This window comes from Mustelus asterias, chromosome 5 (genome assembly GCF_964213995.1).
Source record: "Mustelus asterias chromosome 5, sMusAst1.hap1.1, whole genome shotgun sequence".
In the NCBI taxonomy this organism is placed as follows: domain Eukaryota; kingdom Metazoa; phylum Chordata; class Chondrichthyes; order Carcharhiniformes; family Triakidae; genus Mustelus; species Mustelus asterias.
In genome coordinates, this window is record NC_135805.1 from 107,636,683 (window position 1) to 107,661,233 (window position 24,551).

The 24,551-nt window shown below is 38.8% G+C and overlaps 1 protein-coding gene across 3 annotated transcripts in view; it reads right to left on the reverse strand.

Annotated features, from left to right (window-relative positions):
* Positions 1-24,551, reverse strand: part of kidins220b (kinase D-interacting substrate 220b) — a 151,315-nt gene that overhangs the window by 42,015 nt on the left and 84,749 nt on the right. For all 3 annotated transcript variants that reach the window (XM_078213179.1, XM_078213178.1, XM_078213177.1), the window contains exons 13-21: positions 21,504-21,668; positions 17,566-17,745; positions 14,286-14,451; positions 11,937-12,088; positions 10,566-10,864; positions 8,316-8,456; positions 4,449-4,692; positions 4,244-4,332; positions 2,838-2,982 (exon numbers count right to left, since the gene is read on the reverse strand). In XM_078213179.1, coding sequence (XP_078069305.1) covers positions 2,838-2,982; positions 4,244-4,332; positions 4,449-4,692; positions 8,316-8,456; positions 10,566-10,864; positions 11,937-12,088; positions 14,286-14,451; positions 17,566-17,745; positions 21,504-21,668 — 1,581 coding nt within the window. The remainder of the gene's footprint in view (positions 1-2,837; positions 2,983-4,243; positions 4,333-4,448; positions 4,693-8,315; positions 8,457-10,565; positions 10,865-11,936; positions 12,089-14,285; positions 14,452-17,565; positions 17,746-21,503; positions 21,669-24,551) is intronic.

Here is a 24,551-nt window from a genome sequence, read left to right on the forward strand (position 1 = left end):
TGTACTCTTGATCCTCTACCACATTTGGTATCTCATTCTCCAGATGAAAGTTATCTCCCTATTCTTTCTTTCGTATTCATCCGTGTTGAATCTCATTTGCCAATCATTTGTCCATTCTGCAAGTTTATTAATGTCCTTCCCTATATTGACCATCATATGCCCCCACCCCTCTCCCGACAATTTGTCAACCGAAAATTTAGAAATTGCAGTTTTAATTATAAAGTCCCAATCATTAATGTAATACACTCCTCCAAATCGGCATTCTCTTTCTGCTGATGGCCTTTGTACAACTCTCTTTGAATTTAGCCTGTGCAGCTGACAGGTGTTCATTACTGGCTCCTCAGAGATAACGATCTGCGAGTTTCCCCGATGCAGTCAGGTAGCATCTTTTGTTCGGGGGGCCCTAGTCAGACATGGATTCAGCCATTTTGAAGGTATTTTGTCCACTTTTTAAAAAAATAGTTTGAGTATGACTATATATTTTATTTAAAAAAATAAGTGGTGGGGTCTTATTCCCCTCACTATATTCTAAAAAGCAATGGAGAGCCTTTAAAGAAGATTGACAATGATGCCAGAAATGTGTGGAAATGCATGTCAGGAAAGAATGAGAATGTCTATTACAGAGCACCTGATCAAAGGCCTTTTGAAAATCCAGATAATATGTTACGATTGTCTACTCTAGTTACCTCCTCAGAAAATTTAATACAGTTGGTCAAGCAAGATTTTCTGTCTTGCAATCCAAGCTGGCTTTTCATTATTGCATTTTTTTTTCTAAATGTTCTTCTGTTGTCTGAGAAGATATTACATTTATTTCTACCCCGAATGCTCAGCTGACCGGTTTATCATTTTTAGAATCACAGAATCCTACAGTGCAGAAAGAGGCCATTCGGCCCATCGAGTCTGCACCAACCACAATCCCACCCAGGCCCTATCCACATATCCCTACATTTTCTGTCCTCCTTATTAAATATAGGAAACAATCTTCAGGCACTACACTTTTCACTAATAAATTATTGTGCTAAGAGACTTAGCATTTAAATAGTGTTCTTCATGACTACTGGACATCATAAAGCACTTTATAATCAATTAAATATTTGTTTCTTTCTGACGTGTAATCATTGTTGTGATGTAGGAAATCTTCCTTAGATTATTTTAAAATGGATCAATGCAAACCATATAAACCTGGGATTTTATCCTCAGAGTTTGATTAGTTTATTCAATACATCCTTTTTTTTATAATTTGGATTCAGTAATCTCATTATTCAACTCATCACTCAAATCTACCTGTTTGCACTCCTTGATAAATACAAACTGAAATGATCATATAATACTTCATCCATTGTGATATTATCTAGACTATCTCTTAATGGTCCCATTGCTATCCCCATCCTAGTCATTTTTTTCCTGACGCGCTGTAAAATATTTTACAATTTTGATTCATGTTCCTTGCAGCACGGTGGTACAGTGGTTAGCACGGTGGTACAGTGGTTAGCACTGTGGTACAGTGGTTAGCACGGTGGCACAGTGGTTAGCACTGTTGCCTCACAGCGCCAGAGACCCGGGTTCGATTCCCAGCTTAGGTCACTGTCTGTTCTCCCCGTGTCTGCGTGGATTTCCTCCAGGTGCTCCGGTTTCTTCCCACAGTCCGAAAGACATGCTGGTTAGGTGCAATGGCCATGCTAAATTCTCCCTCAGTGTCCCCAAACAGGTGCCGGAGTGTGGCAACCCAGGAGATTTTCACAGTAACTTCACTGCAGTGGTAATGTAAGCCTACTTGTGACACTAATAAATAAACTTCAAAACTAAATGTCTAGTTTGTTCTTTCCTTTCAGCAGAAAGTATCTTTCCTACACTCCATTGAACACAGTCTTAAATGTTTCCTATTGTTGTTCATCAATATTGTTATTTTCTCAAGTTCTATTCTCAGTCCCTCACAATCAGCTTTACTCGTATTTATTAACCTGGTATTCTTCATATTTATGTTCTTCTCTATTACTTGAACCAGGAAATAACATTACCGCATTGAAATCACTCCATGGTAGTGATCTTCACTTCATTGATTTGGAATCAGATTTTTTGCCAGAACCATCTCTTAGTGCAAATACTAACAGTCAATGCACTTTCAATTGGTGTCATGTGAGGTCCACTGCATAGAACGTAACTATTACAAATTTATCAAGAAATAACAAGTAATATAATGATTTGGAAAACACCACCACAATTACAAAGCAGAAATCCTATGAAGCAGTTTGGAGTTGTTCAAATTGTATCATCACTCCACTTTGCCAGGCATCATCTGATACACAAGGAGCTGAGGAATAATGGCATCTAGACTGCAGGATTAAATGCAACGGCGTAATGACTGCAGTGGAAGTTGAACATTAATCTATAGTTTATCGGAAAATAAAAATCTATCAAAAGTTTAACAAGCATCTGTGATCTCAAAAACACTAATCAAAAAGCAGAATACCATGGATATTGGAAATCTGAAATAAAAACAGAAAATGCTGGAAACACTCAACAGCTTATGGCAGCACCTATAGAGAGAAACAAAATTAATGATTCAGACTTGTGACCTTTCATCAAGATCAAGAAAAGTTAGAAATGCAATAGGTTTTGACCAAGGTGTGGGTGGGATAAGGACAAAAAGGAAGGTCTGTGATAGAATGAAAGGTAGGAAAAGTTGAATGACAAAAGAGCTAGTCTTCCAGAGCCACAGAGACCAGTGATCTTAATATATTTATACATTTTAAATATTAATCATCTGTAGCAGATTTTGTTAGTCTATTATTTAAAGTACATTTGCACGTAAACCACTTAGAAGAATGACTACTCACCTGTTACCGAAACAATATTGAGCAATCGCCTCATAGTCTGAGGACTAATGTCACTGAACCAATCTTCAGTAACCAGAAGCTTGGTCAGATCAAAAGACATCTGCCTTGTAACTTGCCGCTGCATCTGTCGGCGACGATATGTATCCTGTTGATCCAGAAAATGATCAACATGTAAAAAAATGGAAAGAAACTGTGAGAGGAAGGATTTGCATAAAGTTTTTCACAACTTCAAAGGTAATCAAGTACTTCTGAGTTTAACAATGGAAAACTTGGCAGTCAATTTATAAATGGTAATGAGATAAATGACATGGCAATCTACATGAATGATTTTAGATGACGGACAGGATGTTTGGAGAACTCCCCTCCTCATCTCCTAGTGGTGCCATGGAATTATTTACATTTACCTGCAAGAGCACACAGGAGCCTGGTTTAGCACTTCATAATTTTTTCAGTGCTTCATTGAAGTGACTATTTACTTGCCTTTGGAGGAGAGCTGGATTCAAGAGACAGGGTGTCCTATGAGCCCAGGCTCACACCTGAGGACTATATAATGCAGGATTTAAGATGTTTAAACATTTAGGATTACAATTCCAAAGGACCCATTTTGTCAGAACTTAGCCAAAAAAGTGGTGACACATTCCTCAAATACTGCTACACCTACCTTGTAATGAATAAATTGCCATTTTATTAATGAGACATATAAGCAAGATCAAAGTGCACCTTTAAAATGCACTCCCTCTGGCAATTACCTGGGCTGTTAATCATTGCTGCTTGAAAGCTCTCTTTTCCTCACCTTATTGGTCATGAATCAATCCCCTATTATGTTGACTAGATCCTAAATTCTTGGAAAAGAAATTAAGGTATTTCCTTCTCTGGGGCCTCACTGTACCATCAGTATGTTCTGTTGAACCTAGTGGTAGCCTTTTCCCTAACTTCAACCATCACTTTGAAGATAGCTGCAAGTGGAAGTGCAAGAGAGGCCCCATGCCTATAGGGAAATTCCATCTCTCCACAATTTCATGCAATCTTAATCAATATGTAATCCAACATATCACAACATCTTGCACTGGACTACCATTTTTAGTTGCTATACACTGTATTACTCTTGTGGAGTAGTTAGTACATAATACAAGGAATAGCATACTTTTATATTTATTTCAAGGCATAAAAAAACAGATCCCTGCAGGACTCTTACTCAGATATACAATAGTCTCATTATGCTCAAATTATCAATCCTAATTCTACTATTAATTTCTCTTCTAGAGGTGACGTTTGAAAGGATATAACGCTCAGTCAATAGCAACTTCCAGGATTATTTTTGAAATTACATTGAAAGTAGTTCAATCATAAAGCATCAGGTAAGCATCAGAAAGAAAAACAAATTGGAATTTAAAACAGTTTCTTACCCTTCTATTGAGTGCTGTCTTACTGCCGAGTTTGGTCAATTCTCCTAAACTGTGCTGTGAAAGTTTTCGATCATTTTCTTCATGCCAACCTGCAGCACAGCAACAATGACAATTAAAAGTTATTTTTACTTCATCAAAGCTAGAATTGTTAAGGATAGTTAGGAAACGCATATCATCAATTTTAAGTCACTGACGATATTCTTACTTGTACAATCTGAGTTTCCAACATCTCCATTAGATGGCACTGCTGCAAAGACCTTCTTTGTACTACTAAGTCCACGGCTGTTTAGATAAACAGGCAGATGGACTATATTCCGCATATAGTCATGTCCATTTATATTAGAGTCTCTTAAAACACTGTTCAAATTTTGATTGATAGCCTTTATGATGATATGTGGATCACTGGCAAAAATGGCAATAAAGGGACCTTTTGAAAACAGAACACGCACCTAGAAGAAAATTATATGGTAAAATTGACATTTAAGACAAAACTCAAGGACTCAATAAATCTCTCAAAAACAGATGCATGCCCATCTCCTTATAATTTGAAATATTTCTATCACATCATTCCTAACGGCCGCTGTTGAAAAAAGCAACTCAAATTTTCTAGGCTCCTTTCATGTTTGTAATCCCAATATCAGCAATATTCTGGTTAATCCATTATATGTTATTGAACGCTTTGACATCCTGCCAATGATGTGCTGTATAAATTCCACACAGTATTCCAATTGTAGTCTTACTAAGGTTATATATGGATTCATCATTGCATCCCAACATTTAAACTGTTTACATTTACCATGAAATCCTGTGTTGCACTAGCCTTTGTATAGCCTTCTCCACATGGACTACTGCTTTTAATGTCTTGTGAATGTGAACCTCAAGATCTTTTTACCCTTTCACATCATTCTCTGTTATTCAAGTGTAATCATTATGTTTTCAACCAAAATGTACCTTTTCACATTTAATGGCACTAAATTCCATTTGCTACTTTTCTGTCATTTCCACCATTTTTTCACTATCTCCTTACAACATGCAATGAGAAAAGTACAGCACAGAGGAAGATCGTTCAATCCATCTAGTGGTCATTCAGCCCACTAAGTCTGTATTTGCTCTTTCGAAGACAATCCAGTCAGTCCCACCCTGCCTTTCCCCAAATCCCTGCAATCTGCTATTGAATTTGTTTCCACCATCCTATCAGGCATTGTAATGCAAATCCTAATCCATGTCTGTTCAAGTTTTCCCTCATGCTCAGGTTGCTTCTGTTTTTTTGTCAATTGCCTTAAATAAAGCTATGCCTTCACACTGACAGCCCTTCAGCCTTTGGAAACAATTTCTCATCATTTGCTCTATTTAAGCCCTTTATGCTTTTAATCAATTCCTTCTCTGTTCAATGGAAAACAACCCCAGCTTCTCGATTCTAACCCGGCCCCCTTCAACCTTGGAACCACTCAAAAATTGCTTCTATACACTCTCCAAATCCTACATATCCTTTCCAAAGTATAGTGCCTAAAATTGGACACAAAGCTGGGGTCAAACTATTATTTTATATAGGTTCAGCACAATTTCCTGGTTTGGTACTTGATACCTCTATTTATAAAGCCTATTTGCTTTACTGACCTATAAACCTGTTCTACTACTCAAAATACTTGTGCACAATCACCTCCAGTTCTCTCTCCTTGTGCACCCCCTTAGAATCAGGCCATTTAGTTTGTATTGTCTCTCATTCTTCTCACCAAAAATGTATCGCACCACACTGAGTGTTGAATTTCACCAGCATCTGCCCACCCATTGTACCAGCCTATCTATATCCTCTTATTTTCACTATTCATTACACTTCTAAATTTCAATTCATCTGCAACTTTCAAAATTGCACCCTTTGTCTTCAAGTCTAAGACATTAATGTATACTAACATTTGGAAGAACAGAACTTTGCTGAAAAATGACATTCTGTGGAAGGTTTTCATCTTGCACTCATCAGGACAATTGCAAGAATAGGGGGACAGCAACTTTATTCTCTGGGGGTGGTTCTCCCAGCCCGCTGCGCTGTTTTTGCCGAAATCGGCGGACCTGTATAATTTATGTTATTTACATGTAATTGTCTCTCGGCCCGCTAGCCTCTGCCCTCCATCGCCAGGAGTGTTTCACTCCTGTGGGGTTTAACAATAGCTCCCCATTTGCGGGGACCTGGCAGCCAGACCCCGCTGGAGTGAGTAAATATGAAAGAAAGAATAGGGAGGTAACTTTCATATGGAGAATGAGACACCAAATGTGGTACAGGGTCAAGAGTACATTTACACCAGCCAATAAATGTTGCACTACAAGGTTCGCAAAGCCATTTAAAAAAAAAACAAACCATGTATAATGCTTTATTTTTAGAGGAATGGAATTGGAAAGTAGGGATGTTATTCTAAATCCGTGGATCTGAAGCCAGACCGGTTAAGGATGGCTCGCTGCAGTGGTAGGTGAGGGCCCTACTAACCACAATCCCTTCAGTGCAAAAACGTTTCTGCTATGGTAGAAGCACAAGAAGTGTTGCCAAACATGCAGAACTAAATTACATAGAATGGGAAATACAGGTACATCTTCTGTTGTAAAAGCAAATTCCAAAGCTTATTTATAACCATAACTGTCGCCATTGAAATATGTTTTCATTCGTTCATGGGATGTGGGTGTCACTGGCTAGGCCACCTTTTATTACCCATCCCAAAAGGCCCTTTGAAAATGTGGTAGTGAGCTGCCTTCTTCGACCACTACAGTTCATGTGGTGCAGGCACCTCCACAGTGTTATTAGGGAAGAAGTTCCTGGGTTTGACCCAATGAAAATGAAGAAACTGTGATATATTTCCAAGTCAGGACGATGAGTGGCTTGGAGGGGAGCTTTCAGGTGGTGGTATTTTCTCATCGGTCTGAGGCCCTTGTCCTTCTAGAAAGTAGTAGTTATGGGTCTGGAAGATGCTGCCCATGGAAGCTTGGTGGGTTCCTGCAGTGCATCTTGTAGATGGTACACACTGTTGCCACTTTGTGTAAGTGTAGGAGGGAATGAATGTTTGTGGATGTGGTATCAATCAAATAGGCTGCTTTGTCCTGATTTGTCAATCCACTTGAACTTAAATCTTAAATTTAATCTCAATTACAAATGAAATTAAATTATTCAATCTAATCTTCACTGTGCATGGTTTATTTAATTTAATACATCAATTACATGAAATTAAAACAGCACATTTTTATAAAGTTCACTTGAGGATCTCCTGGGACATTGTTAAGGTTCAGAGCCAGGGTATTCACAGTAGAGCTATGGCTAGTGTAGGGACAGCACTTCCCTGGGCTCAGAATATGCATGGACAATGCACTCAGTTCTCCCACTGCAGAAATTGGGCAGACCTTCCACAGGGGTACTCTTTAAAAAACAATCTGCTGTTGATTTGAAGAGAACAAAAGTATATTCTCTGCATCACGTAGTGAGAGTGAAACAAAGAGAGGAAAAGAAAGATGAGATTGAAAGGGATGAGAAAGCAAAAGTAAAAAAAATTCTAAATATTTCCAAAAATAATTTTAATGAATAAATTTTCCCAGTTATAACTACTAAAAATTCACTTGCACTTGAATGGACAATCTTAACTTTTGTTGGCATGTGTGGTGGGTATCTAATAAGTAACTCAAGCTCATGTTGTTGGGTATATGTGAATGCCAAGACTCTTGGCAAGGTAGTGGCATAATGAAGATTGTGGAGGGTAAACAAAGCAGAAAAGTGAAAGGGGGTTAAAAAAAAAGGACAGAAACTTCCTGATTTCTGCAAACAAATACACCTATGCGGATGCCAGAAGCTTCACCATTATTCTCAGCTCCAGGCCAATGTAACTAGCTTTTAAGTTAAATTATGCAGTATTCAACTACAGACATCATCGAATACAATGACAAATAACAGAAATTAACAAAAGCAAAACGGAATACTAACTTTATATTTAAAAAAACTCCTGATTAATATGGCACCATTAAATTTAATTTGTATCAAAGGCTGCCATACAGTCTCATTTGTGAAGGGTTAATGTATGGATAGTGAAAAAATACTTACAGTGTCTAGCATCTGCAGGACTTTATCTTGTTCACATGCATCCAAGCCATCAATAACAACCACAAGTCGGGTTTGATTCTGAGTAAAGCCATCAATAGATTTGGCCATCCGAGCCATGAGCTCCACTTCATTCTTTAGAACCTTTTAAAAAGCAAACATACTTTGTTTTTTTCAACCAACAATATTCTACCTTTATAAATAAACTGTTAGTATGAAAGAAGTCCTTTTTATATCTAGTTCTGAGTTGGGAAAAACTGAAACAAATCAAGTTAAATAAAATCAATCCATTCAAAGTTCATCCATGCCTTGGTTGCCCCAAAAATGATGTAGCCAGAAATGTATTTTCTTCCTACTACTGTCTTCTCTCCATACAACAAAATCAAACTGAGTTAAAGCTCCATAGGTCTTCCCCGGCAACCTTCCAACAGCATTGTGAGCATTCTTCATGTGTGAACTTAGGCAGAAAGAGCCATCAAGCTATTTGCCGGGAGGCTTTTACAACTCACCTTGATTCAGTTTCCAATTAATATCCATTTAGGAACCCTTTCCTGCAAGGAGTCATTGGATAGCAAGCTAACTTCAGTGCTTCAGAGCTACGTAAAGCTTTACTACTGCGAATGCACACCCCAGTCTCCCGCAACCCTTCCACCAAGTTCGAGAGACTCAGCACAGATAAGGGTAAAACCAGAGACCTTCTAGCTTGTGTGCCATTGTTACCCTGGGCAGTGGGTTCAGCCAAAAGACCTTCAAGCATACTCACGTAAATTTGTTTCTGAAGTAAGGTTTTGAAGTCTAATTTCATGCTAGATTTGGAAAGAAAATCTTTATTTTATGCAATAAAATTAACTTTTCAGCACTGGTTATTGGCACAATGAGCCCAATAGGTTGAATGGCCTCTTACTGTGCTGTATCATTCTATGGCATTTATAGCAATACTTGCTTATTCATTATTTGTGTCAACTTGGCTCAATGGATAGAATGCTAACCTCCAGATTATCAGGTTGTAGCTCACAAGCTTGTGTACAAAATATAGATAATCATACCAATACATGTGAAGGATAGTTACTTGCCAGAAGTACTGCAACTTCAAGTCAGACATTCAACAAGACATTGTCGCTGTCTATTTTAGTGGTTGCTTAAAATCCCAAAGCACAATTTGAAATAGAGTAGGAAATAATTTCTCAACCAATATACATGTAAAAACAGATCAACTTGTCACTCATCTCAAGACTGAATTGGGGTCATTCCCGGAGCAAAACAGCTGCTGCATTTGTCTGCATAATATCTCAAAGTTATGAATAAAGTGCTTGGGACATTTAGGAAAGAAAATTAACATTTGACTGCAAGTACTTTTCTTCCATGTTATATTATTGAAATGTCCTAACAAATGCAAATGCCCTTGCAAAATGCACACCCACATCATTAAAAAAAATTGAGCCACTTCAGGCAAAATACTGAACTCATAATTATAGGCATTATAAATCTGTTACTGGCATAAATACTAAAATATTTAGGGGCACCATTTCTGAGAACATCAATTCTATGCCAATCTTAGTTTTACTCAATCAAAACAGTCTTCAAAACAGTAATTTAAAAAAATATATACTAATGGTGTAACTTGCATATTATGATCAAAACAAAATATATAGTGAATGTAGCTATTTTAACCTGCCGATTCCATGACTGTTGAGACAAGCCTCTAAAAGGATCAACTAGATATAGGATATGGATACAGTTGTTGTTATTATTATTTTGTTGTTGTATTAGTTATCCCAAGGACTGGATCAATGATCCATGGCAGTTTAGAATCCTAATTCAGTTTTTAAAAATCTGGAAATGATAAACCTGAACTTGTAAAAGTAACCATGAAACCAAAAAATTGAAATCATGTAAATCCAGCTTATTCACTATGCCCTTGCCTGGCCTAGTCTGTGTGTCTTAATTCCACACCAATGCAGTTGACTTTTTGGCTGCCTGCTCCCTGATGTTGCCGAGTCACCATTCATTTGTATCAAAAAAAGGGCAATTGGAGACAATCAAAAAATTGCCAGTCTTTCCAACAACATTCAGGGATTAAAAATAATTCTGAAAACATTTGCTCTGTGTCTACAATTTATTTGCAGATAGGGATGACTCAGGAAACAGGCGATAAATGAAACAGCTATAAAATGTATATTAGACATTCACAAACTTTATAATATCCTAAAATTTAAAATAAATTCTTTCACACTACACGTAAGAAATACTTACTTTCATAAAACCTTCAGGCTTTAGTTTGTGAAGTTTTGAAGCTGCTAATAAAACACGCTTTCTCTGAGAGCGAAGGACAGAATCTAACACCTGCCACCATGTGTGGCAGTTAAGAACTAGTGCCAGACCAATGATACAGGCAATAGATATCAGGATGGCATTTACAGTCAGGTGTTCTTTATCTGCCTTGAATATGGCCAGCAGCAAAACACCAGCAACGAAGCAAATCATGATAAAAATAAAGATAACAAACGAAGGGACGCAGCAGGTTTTTTTCCATTTCTTCACTCCTTTTTTACCTTAAAAGAAAGTACAAGTCAAACATTATTTTATTAATTTAATCACCTTAATTTTTGAAATATTATTCATCCTTTTCAAGGGCTATATATATTGTATGCATATGATATACATACACAAAGACATTGTACCCAATCAATTTCATCATAATTTACCTTCAATATTTGAATTTCTCATTGGTAATCTTTTTAAGCCACCCTAACTATACGAATTGATTGGTCAATAATGAGCGCACAAAACAGGTCTGTAATTCACAAAAACACTTGGGATCAGATATATTTTAAAATACTACAGCTCAGAGTTCCTGCTTTGTTTCTGTTTCGAAGAATGAAGGGTGATCTTATTGAAATACAAAGTTTGGAAAGGTTTTGACATGATAGATGCTGAGAGGCTGTTTCCTCTGGCTAGAGTGTCTAGAATTCTGGAGCACAGTCTCAGGATAAGAGGTTTGCCATTTCAAGCTGTGATGGGGTGAAATCTCTCTGGAATTCTCTACCCACAGGGCTGTGGATGCTTGGTTATTGAATATATTTAGGGCCGAGACCTACACGATTTCATACTGAGGGAATCAATAGATATGAGGATTGGTCGGCAAAGTGGCACTTCGGTCAAGGTTCAACTACGATTTTATTGAATAGCAGAGCAGGTTCAATGGGCCATGTGGCCTACATCTGCTCCTCTTTCTATGTCCTTATAGATCAATTTTCTGTAGGGGAGCTGAAATAGGAGTTGCTTGTTTTAGCCACAGGTCCTGGACATCCTTTTTTGCTTTCACCAATATGTGGTTAAATTAGCTTCCAGTGTAAAATGTGCCTGTGTATGCTGCCCACTATAATGCATGCTGAGGCACCAGCCAATTTCTGGACCTAGAAGTTTATTCCTTGCAATGGAAAATGTTGATACTCTACTTAATCAAGTGATCCAAAACCTTTTTTTAAAAAACTGTAAACCAAATCATGTTCTACCTTTTTAAAATGGTTTGAATATAAAATAACCCCCACATGAATGTTGATTTAATATTATTTTGATATTTAATAAAAGTTTATATCACTCTGAAAACAAAACAAAACATACCTTGTGTATCTTCAGTCTTGAAGACTCTAAAAAGTCTTGTTGCCAGGAAACCAAACTCCCTTTCACAAGCATCAGAAAGAGTTGCAATCATCTCAGCCATTGATGTTTCTCCACCAACACTGGACAGCCTGTTGTAGTCTGTGAAAAGAAATCTTTCACACAGAAAAATAAAAGTTTTAAAAATGAAATTGGAATAAATCCACTAAAGCACCAAGGGCAATGCTGACTTATAAGAGCTTGATAAAACGTTAATGTGCATTTGAATTATTTCAAAAATAAATGCTTAATTTTAAATCAGAAATGAAAAGACTGTGCAAAAAGTTGCCCAAATGAGAAAAGTGGAAATGTTATTATGAAGGTGATTCTGGAAAATAAAAGCATGCCTGCAGCAAAAGTAAAGTCTCTATAATGCTTTGTTCACACAGCAAGATAGACAAATCCAACAAAATGAAACAATCGAAATGTTTGAAAATGAAAAACAATGAGATATGGGCGATTGAAGAAGGCAATTTCCTGGTTCAGTATGATAATTTCTACAGAATGGAAGGAGGCCAGACCAGTACTATGATTTTTTTTCTTCAATAATTTATCCTTCATATAGCTTTTAAGCGCATGGCATAGAAAAGCTAAACGATAGGAATAACTTTAACTATTATCTAATTTAAGATCTTCCTTAAAAAAGTCAAAATAGGCATCTTCTTAGCAAAATAAATAGAATGAACTAAAGATGCCTGTACAATTGAAATACACCAAAAATGACTGAATTCTTGATGTGATGATTCCAAGTTTTCTCCAATCTATTCTCCAAAGGAGATTTTTTCCCCTCACTAGGAAGCACAAAGCATTACATCAAATTTGCTTATTGGAAATTTGGTAACATATTAAATAGGAAGGCTTTCTCAAAGCATTAAATTAATTTCACAAATGTGACATCATTCATCAGCATAAATAATTTTCCTACCCTGCTAACTTTCCTACCCTGACAAGTTAACTGTTCGAACTCCATAACAGTGGATAAATGTACCCAGTGAATCTGATTATATAGCTGCTCAAGAATTACACTTTCCTGTTGCTGTGTTTTACTGGGGAATCTACAAATAAATTGGATTTCTTCAGAGTCTAAAGTTTCTACCATACAAAGAGAATTGTAAATTGAACCATTGTTTCAGGACCACATGACCAACTCAACAACCTTCTGTGTTCACTTGCAGCAAGTTGATGGCTGAGTATCAATTGAATAAGTCCCAAGGTTCCCAACACCTGCATTCTTGTCCTGGAAAGATTTTCAGACAGATAGCACAGCACCACAAGGAATAGGGGTTCCTTCTATCAAAGTTCCAAAAATTGCTATTTCCTAAAAAGATTTAGTCTCATCAAAGTTCAGAAATTGCTCGTTCCTTGAAAACCTTTGTCCCCAGGTATGAGGAACATGAGGAACTCAGTGGAATTAATGCGCAAGTATCTGAGTAACACACAAGTCATGGAGGTCTCAGATCAATTCCCATTAGGAAGGAGAAAATGACCCAGGCTCCAAATCCAGATCACTAACCTGCTGGAAGTACACACATGCAAATATTGGATCAGAGCAGGAATCACCTGCTGACACACACTCATTAGCATAGACCGAGCATCTTTCCACCACAGGCTCATCTCTTGCATCTTGAACTAACAACCTCGGGAGCAGTAGGGATGGCGGTGAAGTTGGGAAAGTGAGAGGGGTAGGACCAAATGCTGAGGAATGAGAGGCAGGACGAAGGTGCCCATTTTCCATCTTTAAACACCAACATTTGAACTGCGGAGGCCCAGTTACAACCATTTACAAAACCTAACAAAACAGGTCTCTTAATTTTCCTCTTCATCGAATATGGGAATCAAGTGCTCCTTGGTACAGTGTAGAAAAAAGTAACATATGCCCCTACAGTAAGAGAGTGCAATGAGAAACCAAACAAAAAACTTCTTTAACTGGCACTGTAGAAACAGATTGATGGTGTGAACAGCTACATGATCATTTTGAGCTGATGAATCTTTAAGACAATGTTAAGATTTGAACTGAAACTATTTTAGTTTGAAAATGCATCAACATAAACATACGGATCATGCTGGCAAAACATTCAAGAGATGACAGGAAATTTGACCAATTTGCAGATCTAAAAAACAAAGTTGACCTGCTGAGCATTTCCAATTTTATTTTAAATTGCCTTGGCTGCTTGAATTTCCTCTGAACGGGATAATGGAACATGGAATGTAATAAGCAAAGGAAGCAGGCAAGTTTTTAAAAAGTTATGAAAAAAGTCAGGAGTTAGAAAGGATAGAAAGCATTACCAAATGACTTTTAAAATTGACCTTTACCTGACGGGCAAGGCTCTGGAAGTCTGTTCTGGTAGTTCAGGTGGGTTTACAAACATCAGTTTAAGCAATAGCTCCAGATAACTAATTTGCCGAGCAAGCTTAGTACTCAATAACCAGGCCCAATTCCAATTTTCTCCCTCTTGTCGGCCACCGAAGTAAATAATTGCTTTGAAAATGAAAAGTAAAAATTTACTATATTTCAACATGACAAACCATGCTGGTTATGATGACGAGCACTGAAGAGTGATCTTTGCTCTCGTATGGAGCATCATCTAAACACTGGATGGAGTAGTTGGACTATCAATAGGATAAATTACATATAGGAATAAACAAGCTTTTACACATTTAGGAGTAATTATGACAAAATGTAATCAAATAACCCTTCCTATTCTCCGGCAGCACACAAGAGCAAACATCATCTGGAATGCAAGTCTATTTGCTCCCAAGGCATTTCTGAAAAATACATTAATTGTACTGACTCACATAAGATTGCCACTTAAGAGCATACATAGTGCATAGAAAAGTTCAAATGAGGACCCTAAACATAAGCCATCTTTCTTTCTTCAATATTTGCTTCCTCCAAATAGTTGAAGACTAAACACTCGGGACACGAAAGAGATAGTTCACCATGAGGAAATGAAGAGAAACCAGCTGCAAGAACAGACCTGAGGAATGAAATTTCTTTCTCTGATGTTTAGTCTACTACTTTAGAAAATATATCTGCATTTGCTTGACTTCCTTTTTTAAAAAAGGTATTTTTCAAAAAAAATATTTTTCAAAATGAGTCATGAAACAGGTGGATTAACCATTTATTGACAACTGACCATAAATACAAAGTATTTATCCTTGTACAAGATCTTGAATAAGTGTCAGTTAGGATACTGCATTCAGTTTTCATTTCCTGACATGGTGAGTGATACTAAGGCTTTGGGAAAGGGGAGGAGCACAATAACTTAGTCCCAGTTTAAAGTGTCTTAGTTTTAAAGATTGGCGGAAAGATTTGGGAACTGGAACTCCACCATCTAGGGATATGTAGCAGTGATCTGATCAAAATTATAAGATGAAGGAATAGATTATGTTTGAGTTGACAATTCGTTCCAATTAAATAGGTTAGCTAGGCCCTGATGTCACAATTATAATCTATATACAAGGCCAGATCTAATTTAGGTGTCAGTAGATGGTCCTTTTCCCAGACAATATTGGACTCTGAAACAGGTTGCCAACTTGTACACTGTACGTCAATTAAATTAATTCCTTCAAGCAAGAACTTGATCAGATTCTCTCAGGATAAAGATGGTGATTCTCTCAGGATAAAGATTTAAATGGTGAAAAATTACAACATGCTACTGTGCAGAGGGACCTGGGGGTCCTTGTGCATGAATTGCAAAAACTCAGTTTGCAGGTGATCAAGAAGGCAAATGGAATGTTGGCCTTTATCGCGAAGGGGATGGAGTATAAAAGCAGGGAGGTCTTGCTGCAATTGTACAAGGTACTGGTGAGGCTGCAACTGGAGTACTGTGTGCAATTTTGGTCCCCTTATTTGCGGAAGGATGTATTGGCCTTGGAGGGAGTACAGAGAAGGTTCACCAGGTTGATACCAGAGATGAGGGGGTTAGCTTATGAGGAGAGATTGAGTAGATTGGGCCTATACTTGTTGGAGTTTAGAAGGCTGAGGGGAGATCTTATAGAGACATATAAAATAATGAAGGGGCTAGATAGGGTAGAGGCAGAGAGATTCTTTCCACTTAGAAAGGAAACAAGAACTAGAGGACACAGCCTCAAAATAAGGGGGAGTCAGTTTAGGACAGAGTTGAGGAGGAACTTCTTCTCTCAGAGGGTAGTGAATCTTGGGAATTCTCTGCCCATTGGAGCAGCAGAGGCTACCTCGTTAAATATGTTTAAGTCACAGGTAGATAGATTTCTGATCAATAAGGGAATTAAGGGTTATGGGGAGCGGGCGGGTAAGTGGAACTAAACCACTATCAGATCAGCCATGATCTTATTGAATGGCGGGGCAGGCTCGAGGGGCTAGGATGGCCTACTCCTGCTCCTATTTCTTATGTTCTTATGTTAAGATCACATTTCCTAAAAGATGCCCCCTACCTAACAAAAAAAAATTCAGTTCTGAAATTTTCAACTCAACAGCTTTCTCAGGGAGAGCTGATTTTGGATTTCTACTAACCTTTCGATATTAGCAATGCACAATCGTGCACGATAAGATTATGCATTTCAGCCTCAACCGCCAACTTAGGCAGTGAATTCCTGACACCCACCATCCTCTGGATGATAAAGGTTTTCCTCCTGTCCCCTCTAATCCTTCTACCAATCACCTCACATCTATGCCTTCTGGTAATTGACCCTTTAGGTAGGGGATACAAGTCTTTCCTGTCTAGGCTCCTTATAATTTTCAAGCCCTGGCAACACTTTTGTAAATCTCCCCGATAGCAATTATGTCCGCCCTGTAATGTGGTTACCTTAATTGTACATAATATTCCAGCTCTGGTCTAACCAGTGTTTTATACAGTTCCAGCATTAGATCGCCACTTTTGTAGTCAATACCTTTTGTCCTAACTCTGATATTATTAACCAAGTCGTACATTTGATGGCTTAAATGCACTGAATTCAAATTAAGTATTTCAACCTCACCACACCCCAGAATACTGGCATCATTGGCACCATTGAGAGGTCAACTTACTCATAACTCCTTTGGGCACAAGGTCAACTCCACCACATTCCCTTTTGTTAGCTATGAGACCAAAGGAAGCAGCAGCTGAAACAAGGCTTCAGAAATGGTGGAGCTTGTGGTCAATGGGAGAAGAAAACACATTGTACAGTAAAGCTGAAAAAGGCACTAACGTACATATTCCCATGTGTTTTATGGGTGGCACAGTGGTTAGCACTGCTGCCTCACAGTGCCAGGGACCTGGGTTCGATTCCCAGCTTGGGTCACTGTCTGTAGATCCTGCGCGGTGTCTGTGTGGGTTTCCTCCGGGTGCTGCAGTTTCCTCCCACAGTCCAAAAGACATGCTGGTTAGGTGCATTGGCCATGCTAAATTCTCCTTCAGTGTACCCGAACAGGCGCCGGAGTGTGGTGACTAGGGGATTTTCACAGTAACATCATTGCAGTGTTAATGTAAGCCTACGTGTGACACGAATAAATAAACTTTAAATTTAATATTTTCATTCCCAACTGCTTTATTCAGCAAGATTGTAACACTGATATTTGATCACCAGAAGTACTTATAGGCAGATGTGTTTTTACATATTAAGTTATACATACCAAAGAAGATGTAAATAATTGCCAGTAAACTCAGTCCAACTGCTATGCCAAGCTTCAGATCAACAGCAAAGCCAAGAAGTACTCCAGTTCCTCCACATATCAAGAGTGTAATGAAGACCACCAGCCAGGAGAACTGGAAGAGGGGTTCTACCTGCTGACCAGCAAATGTCTTCATTTCATCTGAGAATAAAAGAGTGAAATATTAGTTAGTACTACAGAAAATTTGTAAAATTATTCTCTATCAGAATTTGAATTTAGGCATCTTCTCTATCCACAAAGACATTATGTCCCATTCCAGCTCCTCACTTGCGGGGAGCTGGTGGCTCAACCCCACTGGAGTGAACGGGGGCAGCTGAGCACCCCCCCCCCATAGGGTCAACGCCAGGGATACCCCTTGGGCACTACCACCTTAGCAGTGGCAGTCTGGCACTGTCCAAGGGGCAAAGTGGCAAAGCCCAGGGAGCATCTTGGCACTGCCCACTAGCCATCGAGGCAGGCTGGGGGCGGGGTTGAGACTTGTTCGGGTATGTTTCGGGGTCGCACGGACCGGTAATGTGGGAGGCCGGCAGTGCGGGGCCACTGCACATACGCAGATCCCGGCGCTGACAGATCGCCGCATGCGCACTGGCCCGCTCAGCACTATGCTGCTGGTCTCTTCAGCGGGAATAGACCCTGTCCACTGATTTTCAGTGTGATTCACGTTGAGGCACTCTGCAGTGCACAGCGCGTGGGAGATTAATTTTGAAACTCCTGCTGAAAAAAAAGTGGGATTTACTCCAGTTTTTAAGCGAATTTGACACTTAGAATTTTTTGGGGGAGAATTTCCACAAAAGCAGGGCAATATTTACTTTTGAGTCAAACAAGTTTCAAGTGGATTTATTCTCATTCACTTCTGCAAAAATGAGTTTACGTAAGTAGCTTCATCTCCAGATGTTTCTTCGACTTAAATTACAAAAGAAAACAAACTGGATGAAGTGAATATTCTGCGGTGATGGAATTACATCCGTCAATTAATGGTCAAAATCAGAACTTTCACTATGAATGTCTCAGCAAGATAATCTGTTGAATACGATTCAGAAAAGCTTGCAAAATTGTGCCACTTCCAGTAGATCATATCAGCAACAGTGGTCTAAAGCACAGAGGATTTGTACCATCTCTTTACCTGAAATAAAGCATTTTGTTATTTGCTCACAGGAGGAATATCTCCCATCATTGTTAAATGTCATTCAGCTCACCAAATCAGTTCCTTCCTCACATATTCCACCCAAACCATTTAATCTCCTGAAAATATCTAAAGTTTATTTCCTGATCTCATGTATTCCTATCATTTTCCTTGGGTGATACTAAAATTCCAGCAGCAAAGGAACAATCACATTCAACACAGTGTTCAATTCTCTGTTTACATTTTTCTATATTCTTCAATGTCCCAAAATACCTACTTCTGATTAGTTTTTAATTAAATTGATACAGCAGCACTCACTGAAAGTCTGCTCTGTGCTGAAGGAGAAATCACATAGACCAACTGCTTATATCCCTCTATTCCCCATTTGTTCATATGTCTATCAAGATAAGTCTTAAATGTAGCTAACATAACTGCCTCAACCACCTCACTTGGCAGTGCATTCCAGGCCCCCATCACACTCTGTGTAAGAAAAACTTCCCCTGCACATCCCCACTGAATCTCCCCCCCCCTTGTAATTGTAATTTCTGCCCTGGGAAAAAGCTTCCAACTGTTCACCCTATCTATACCTCTCATAATTTTATTAACTTCTATCAGGTCGCCCCTCAACCTCCATCTTTCCATTGAGAACAATCCCAGTTTATTCAATCTCTCCTCATAGCCAATACCCTCCATACCAGGCAACATCCTGGTAAACCTTTTCTGTACTTTCTCCAAAGCATTCACGTCCTTCTGGTGGTGATCGGAATTAGACACAGTATCTCAAATGTGGCCTAACCAATGTTTTATACGACTGCAACATAATTTGCCAACTTTTATACTTGATGCCCCATCCAATGAAGGCATGCATGCCACATGCTTTCTTCACCACCATCAATTATTTAAGAGAGGAAAGAAGAAATCTGGTAACCGACTTTCAGTTTACTATCAGTTACAGGGGAATTGCTGAAATCTATCAGAGGCAAATTGCTGAAATCTATCAAAGGCAAGAGTAACCAGGCATGGGGATCAATCAGCTTATCAAAGTGAATCAGCATTAGTTAGTGATGGGTAGGTCACATCTGTCTAATCCAGTTGAACTTTTTGAGAAGTTTACTTGTATGCAGGATAGAGGAATGATTATGGATATTATCCATATGAACTGCCAGAAGGCAGATCTTGTGACAATGGACTGATAATTGATTGGGTGATAGGAGGCAGAAGAGAGATAATGGAAGCGTACTCTGATTAGCAGAATGTGTTTAGTGGTATTCTCCAGAGATGTGAATGGAGCATCAGATTTTTACCACATATATTAACGACATGGATGTAGGAAACATTGGTTATCTAAATTTTGCAGATGACACCAAGTTAGGAGGCACAGTGATTTGTGCAGATGGGCACAAGAAATTACAAAAGTACAGTTTTGAAGTGTGAAAAATTATGACACGATGTTTGACTTTAATTTGCAGAAGAGATCATTCACTCCAGATGAACAAGGGAAAATCAGAACATTTTCTTAATGGTGGCTGGAAAGAACCAGAGGAACAAAATGATTAAGGTGCATGGGTTTAGAAATCACTAAATGCTAACGTATATTGGTACAAAAATATAATCAAAAAGTCAAGGGAATGCTACAACAATTCAGACCCCACCCGGAATCCTGCGTTCAATTTTGGGGACCAAATATCAGGAAAGTTAAACTCCCCATGAAAGGGCACAGTGCAGATTAATTTGAATATCAGGGTTTAAAATGGTTAAATTGTATAGACAGGATGTATAACGTTGGCTTGTTTTCTGCTAAAATTAGAAGATAAAAGAGTGATTGAACAGAGATTGTGAAATGATTCAGGAATTTCTCAGCGTATATACCAAGAAACTATTTCCATTGATGGGGAAATAATGTTAAAATCAGTGCTACACCACTTCTTCAAATAAAGTGCAGTAGAAACCTTAAGTTTCCTTCCACCACTGGCTCTGGATGTTGGTCAAGAGAAATTTTCAAAGGTTATTACACTGGATTTGTGTTAAGTAAGGATATCAAAAAAATCCCACCCTCTATTTTAAATGCCATTTTAATGAATTGCTTTAAAGTGGAAAATAACAAAGAAAATGGAAGTTCCTGTGTAGTTGTAGATACCTTCTGCGGCACGGTAGCACAGTGGTTAGCACAGCTGCGTCACAGCACCAGGGACCTGGGTTCAATTCCCGGCTTGGGTCACTGTCTGTGTGGAGTTTGCACATTCTCCCTGCGTGAGTTTCCTTTGGGTGCTCCCGTTTCTTCCCACAGTCCAAAGATATGCAGGTTAGGTGGATTGGCCATGTTAAATTGCCCCTTAGTGTCAGGTAAAAAGCAAGAGTAAATGCATCGGGTTATGGGGATAGGGTCTGGGTGGGATTGTGGTCGATACATACTCAATGGGCCGAATGGCCTCCTTCTGTACTGTAGGGATTCTATGGACCTTGCACAGCCTATCTTAAGGAAATCTTTTCCAGAAATTAGCTTTTACAATATTTGTGGCTGATTATGCTAGTGATAATAAATATTTTTAGGACAAGCATTTGTTGAATAATGCAGAATAACTGAAGTGCAAGTCACATTCACACAGAAAAAATAACAATAATGGGAAGACTTTCTAACTAACATGTAGATGCTAGAACACGAATAGCTACAAAGGGATTGTTTCAATTTGTATGTTGGAAGTTGAATAAATGAGACTCTATGCATCACTAAACAATAAAGGGTCAATTTGGTAAATGTGGAATCACCATGTTTTACCTTCAAGCTTTTTCAGAAGAAATGATTTTCCACTCCCCCACTGTGCGTAAAGTCCAACACAAATAGGAGGCTGCATAGTTGGCTCACTCAGGATGTCTGCCAGTGCACTGCTGTACAAGTCATAGCCAAGCATATCTCCATCCGTCTCCGAAGGCGAGAGATGTCCTGTGATTTTTGTTTTTTTAAAAAAGGTTACTTTTTAATATTAGAACATGTAATATCAAATGAAGTAACAGAAAATACATCAAACATGTAGCAAGCCTGGCAGCCTCTGTGGAGAAAAAAACAATTAATACTTTAACTGACTTGAAATATTAACTGTTTCCCTCTCCACAGATGCTATCAGACCTATTACTATAGATTCCCTACAGTGCAGGAGGCCATTTGGCCCATCAAGTCTGCACCTACTCTTCGACGGAATATCTCACCCAGGCCTAACCCTTTGCCCTATCCAAATAACCCCACATATTTACCCCGCTAATCCCCTAATCTACACATCTTGGAACATAGAGCCAATTTAGCATGGCAATCCACCTAACCGGCACATCTTTGGACTGTGGGAGGAAACCCGTGAAAACACAGGAAGAACATGCAAATTCCACACAATCATCTGGAATTGAATCCAGGTCCCTGGCGCTGCGAGGCAGCAATCTAACCACTCTGCCACCATGCTGCCCTGAGTATTGCTCGCATTTTCTGTTTTTTCTCCCCCTGATTTCCAGCATCAGCAGTATCTTACTTTTAAATGGAATTGTTTGACCATAATGATTTGAAAAACAAATTCACACCAAGTGGCAAAGACAAGAATACTAGAGGGCAGTCAGTTTGTTCACTTGACTACAAGAAACAGAGGAGAGTGGAAGGAGCTAGTTATGAAAACAGGATAAGAGGCAGAAAATAGAATAATTTTTTCCCCTTTTTTGATGTCAGTACAAATCTATCTACTTAGCGTAGGAAATTTCCATAAAAGGAAGAAATATATGGTTACATGATATTTCACTGCATTGCAGCTTACAGTGTAACTGTAGTTTCCTCTGAACACGTGCAATCTTCATTGCGGGGCTCCACAGAGTAGCTCAATGAATGGCTTTCTTGTATCATGAAACCATAAATAAGACCCATCGCAACTTTAAAGCAAAGCTGGAAGCTTGCAGCTCAACATACAAAATGAAATTGATTAGAGACGGCAGAAAATCCTGGCAATGCTTTGATCAAATCAAAAAGAGCATTCTCTCCAAGGTAATGATTTTGATAACCAGTCCAGGAACAAGATTAACATTTTTGATTTCTGCGAGAAGTCTATGGAGGAAGCTTCAGTGCCACAGGAAATAAATTTCCTTTGGCAGTATTCTTTCTATGGAATTACTGGACTGCTATCACAAAATTAAGTCAATTAAAAAGTTCAACCAAAATTGTTCTTGGAATTTAAAAACGGCACTTATTGTCTATCTCTCATGCCTTGCTAAGGCGGTGGTGGGTGTTTATCTTTGAACCGCTGCAGTCCTCACACTGATTGTTAGCTACTTAGATTGTTGTTGTTGTATCTCTCGGTAAGAGAAGTCATGAGGCTGTAACTACTTTGCCAGAGTTTCTTGGAGTCATACTTGGTCAAATGCGGCCACGATGCAGAAGGGAGATAGTCCCTTCATCAAGTGTGTTAAAATATATCCTATAACCACAGGGCAGGAATGAATTCTCAATTCAGTGGCAGGGATGCTGATCAAGTGGTTGCTCTATCCTGGATGGTGCCACTCTTAAGCTTGGTTGTAGCAATGCTCTGCCACATAAAGTACCCAAACACACCTAATCTGACCCTTGTAGATAAAAACTTTAAAGGGTTAAGCAATGATTTACACTTCAGAGTTCCCAGCCTCTGATCTACTCTTGTATTTAGGGCTGATACCATTGTTCGATTAAGTTTTGAGCCTATGGTGACTGCCAGAAAGTTAATAGTTGAGAATAGGATGATGGTAGTCCTGTTGAAAGTCAGTGGGTGCGGTTGTGAACAGAACTGAACACTTTTTGGTAAACAACTCCACTCCTGACCTTCTGATGGAGAGGAAGTCATTTATTACGCAACTGAACTTGGCTGAGCCAATAAATCTGCCTTGTGGAACTCTAGGAGCAATGCCCTGGGTCTATGACATTTAGCCTCATCGAACCATGAAAATCTCCCTGTAGACAAGATCGACCTCAATCACTGAAACTATTGTGGTTTAATCCTCATTGATCTATTTTCCAAATGCTCCTTGGTGCCATACTCGGTTAAATGATGTTATGATGCAGAGGGTAAATACTTGCTTCTCCTCAGGTACTTAAAGACTACATTTTCATATTTGGATCAAGACAATGATCAAGTCAGGAATCAAGTGGTGCTGACAAGACCTAAACTGAGTAACAACAAGCATGCCATTGCTGAGTAGATGCTGCTAGCTAGCACTACTGATGACCTCTTCCATCACTTGCTGACAGTTGGTGGGGCAATAATTGCCGTGTTTCAACTTGTCCTGATTTGGGACGAATGGGCAATTGTAGATTGTTAGGTATATGTGTCATAGCTGTATCGCAATAGCTTAGCTCAGGACCAGTCTGACCTCACGTACAAATCTTCAGCTTGCTTTCAGGTTGCTTTCATAGTTTAAAAGTTGAACATTTTTTTTACAGATGTATGTTGCCATGAGTTTATTAAAACAATATCAAGTATTGCTGCACTGAAGAAAGACTGAGACATGCAAGTAGATTTTCAACTTCTCACCTATGCATATGTTTTGCCGATTAGCCACCCACCCAATTTTCATTTCTGTTGAAATAATTGGAAGTTTTCATAACAGGTGACCAAACTGCAATGCCCATTTTATGCCTGGCAGTAAGTTCAAAATCTATCCAATGAGATCATAAATTGTTAATCTGGGCAACGGATATATTGTTCACCTATTGAGGCAGACTTCAGAAAGGGAACAAATGAGAGTTGAGACTTCAGGAAAAGCCTCCCCTCCCCTGCTAGTTCTTTCCTACATTCGGATTGAGTGGGGGTGTATAGTGGGTAAA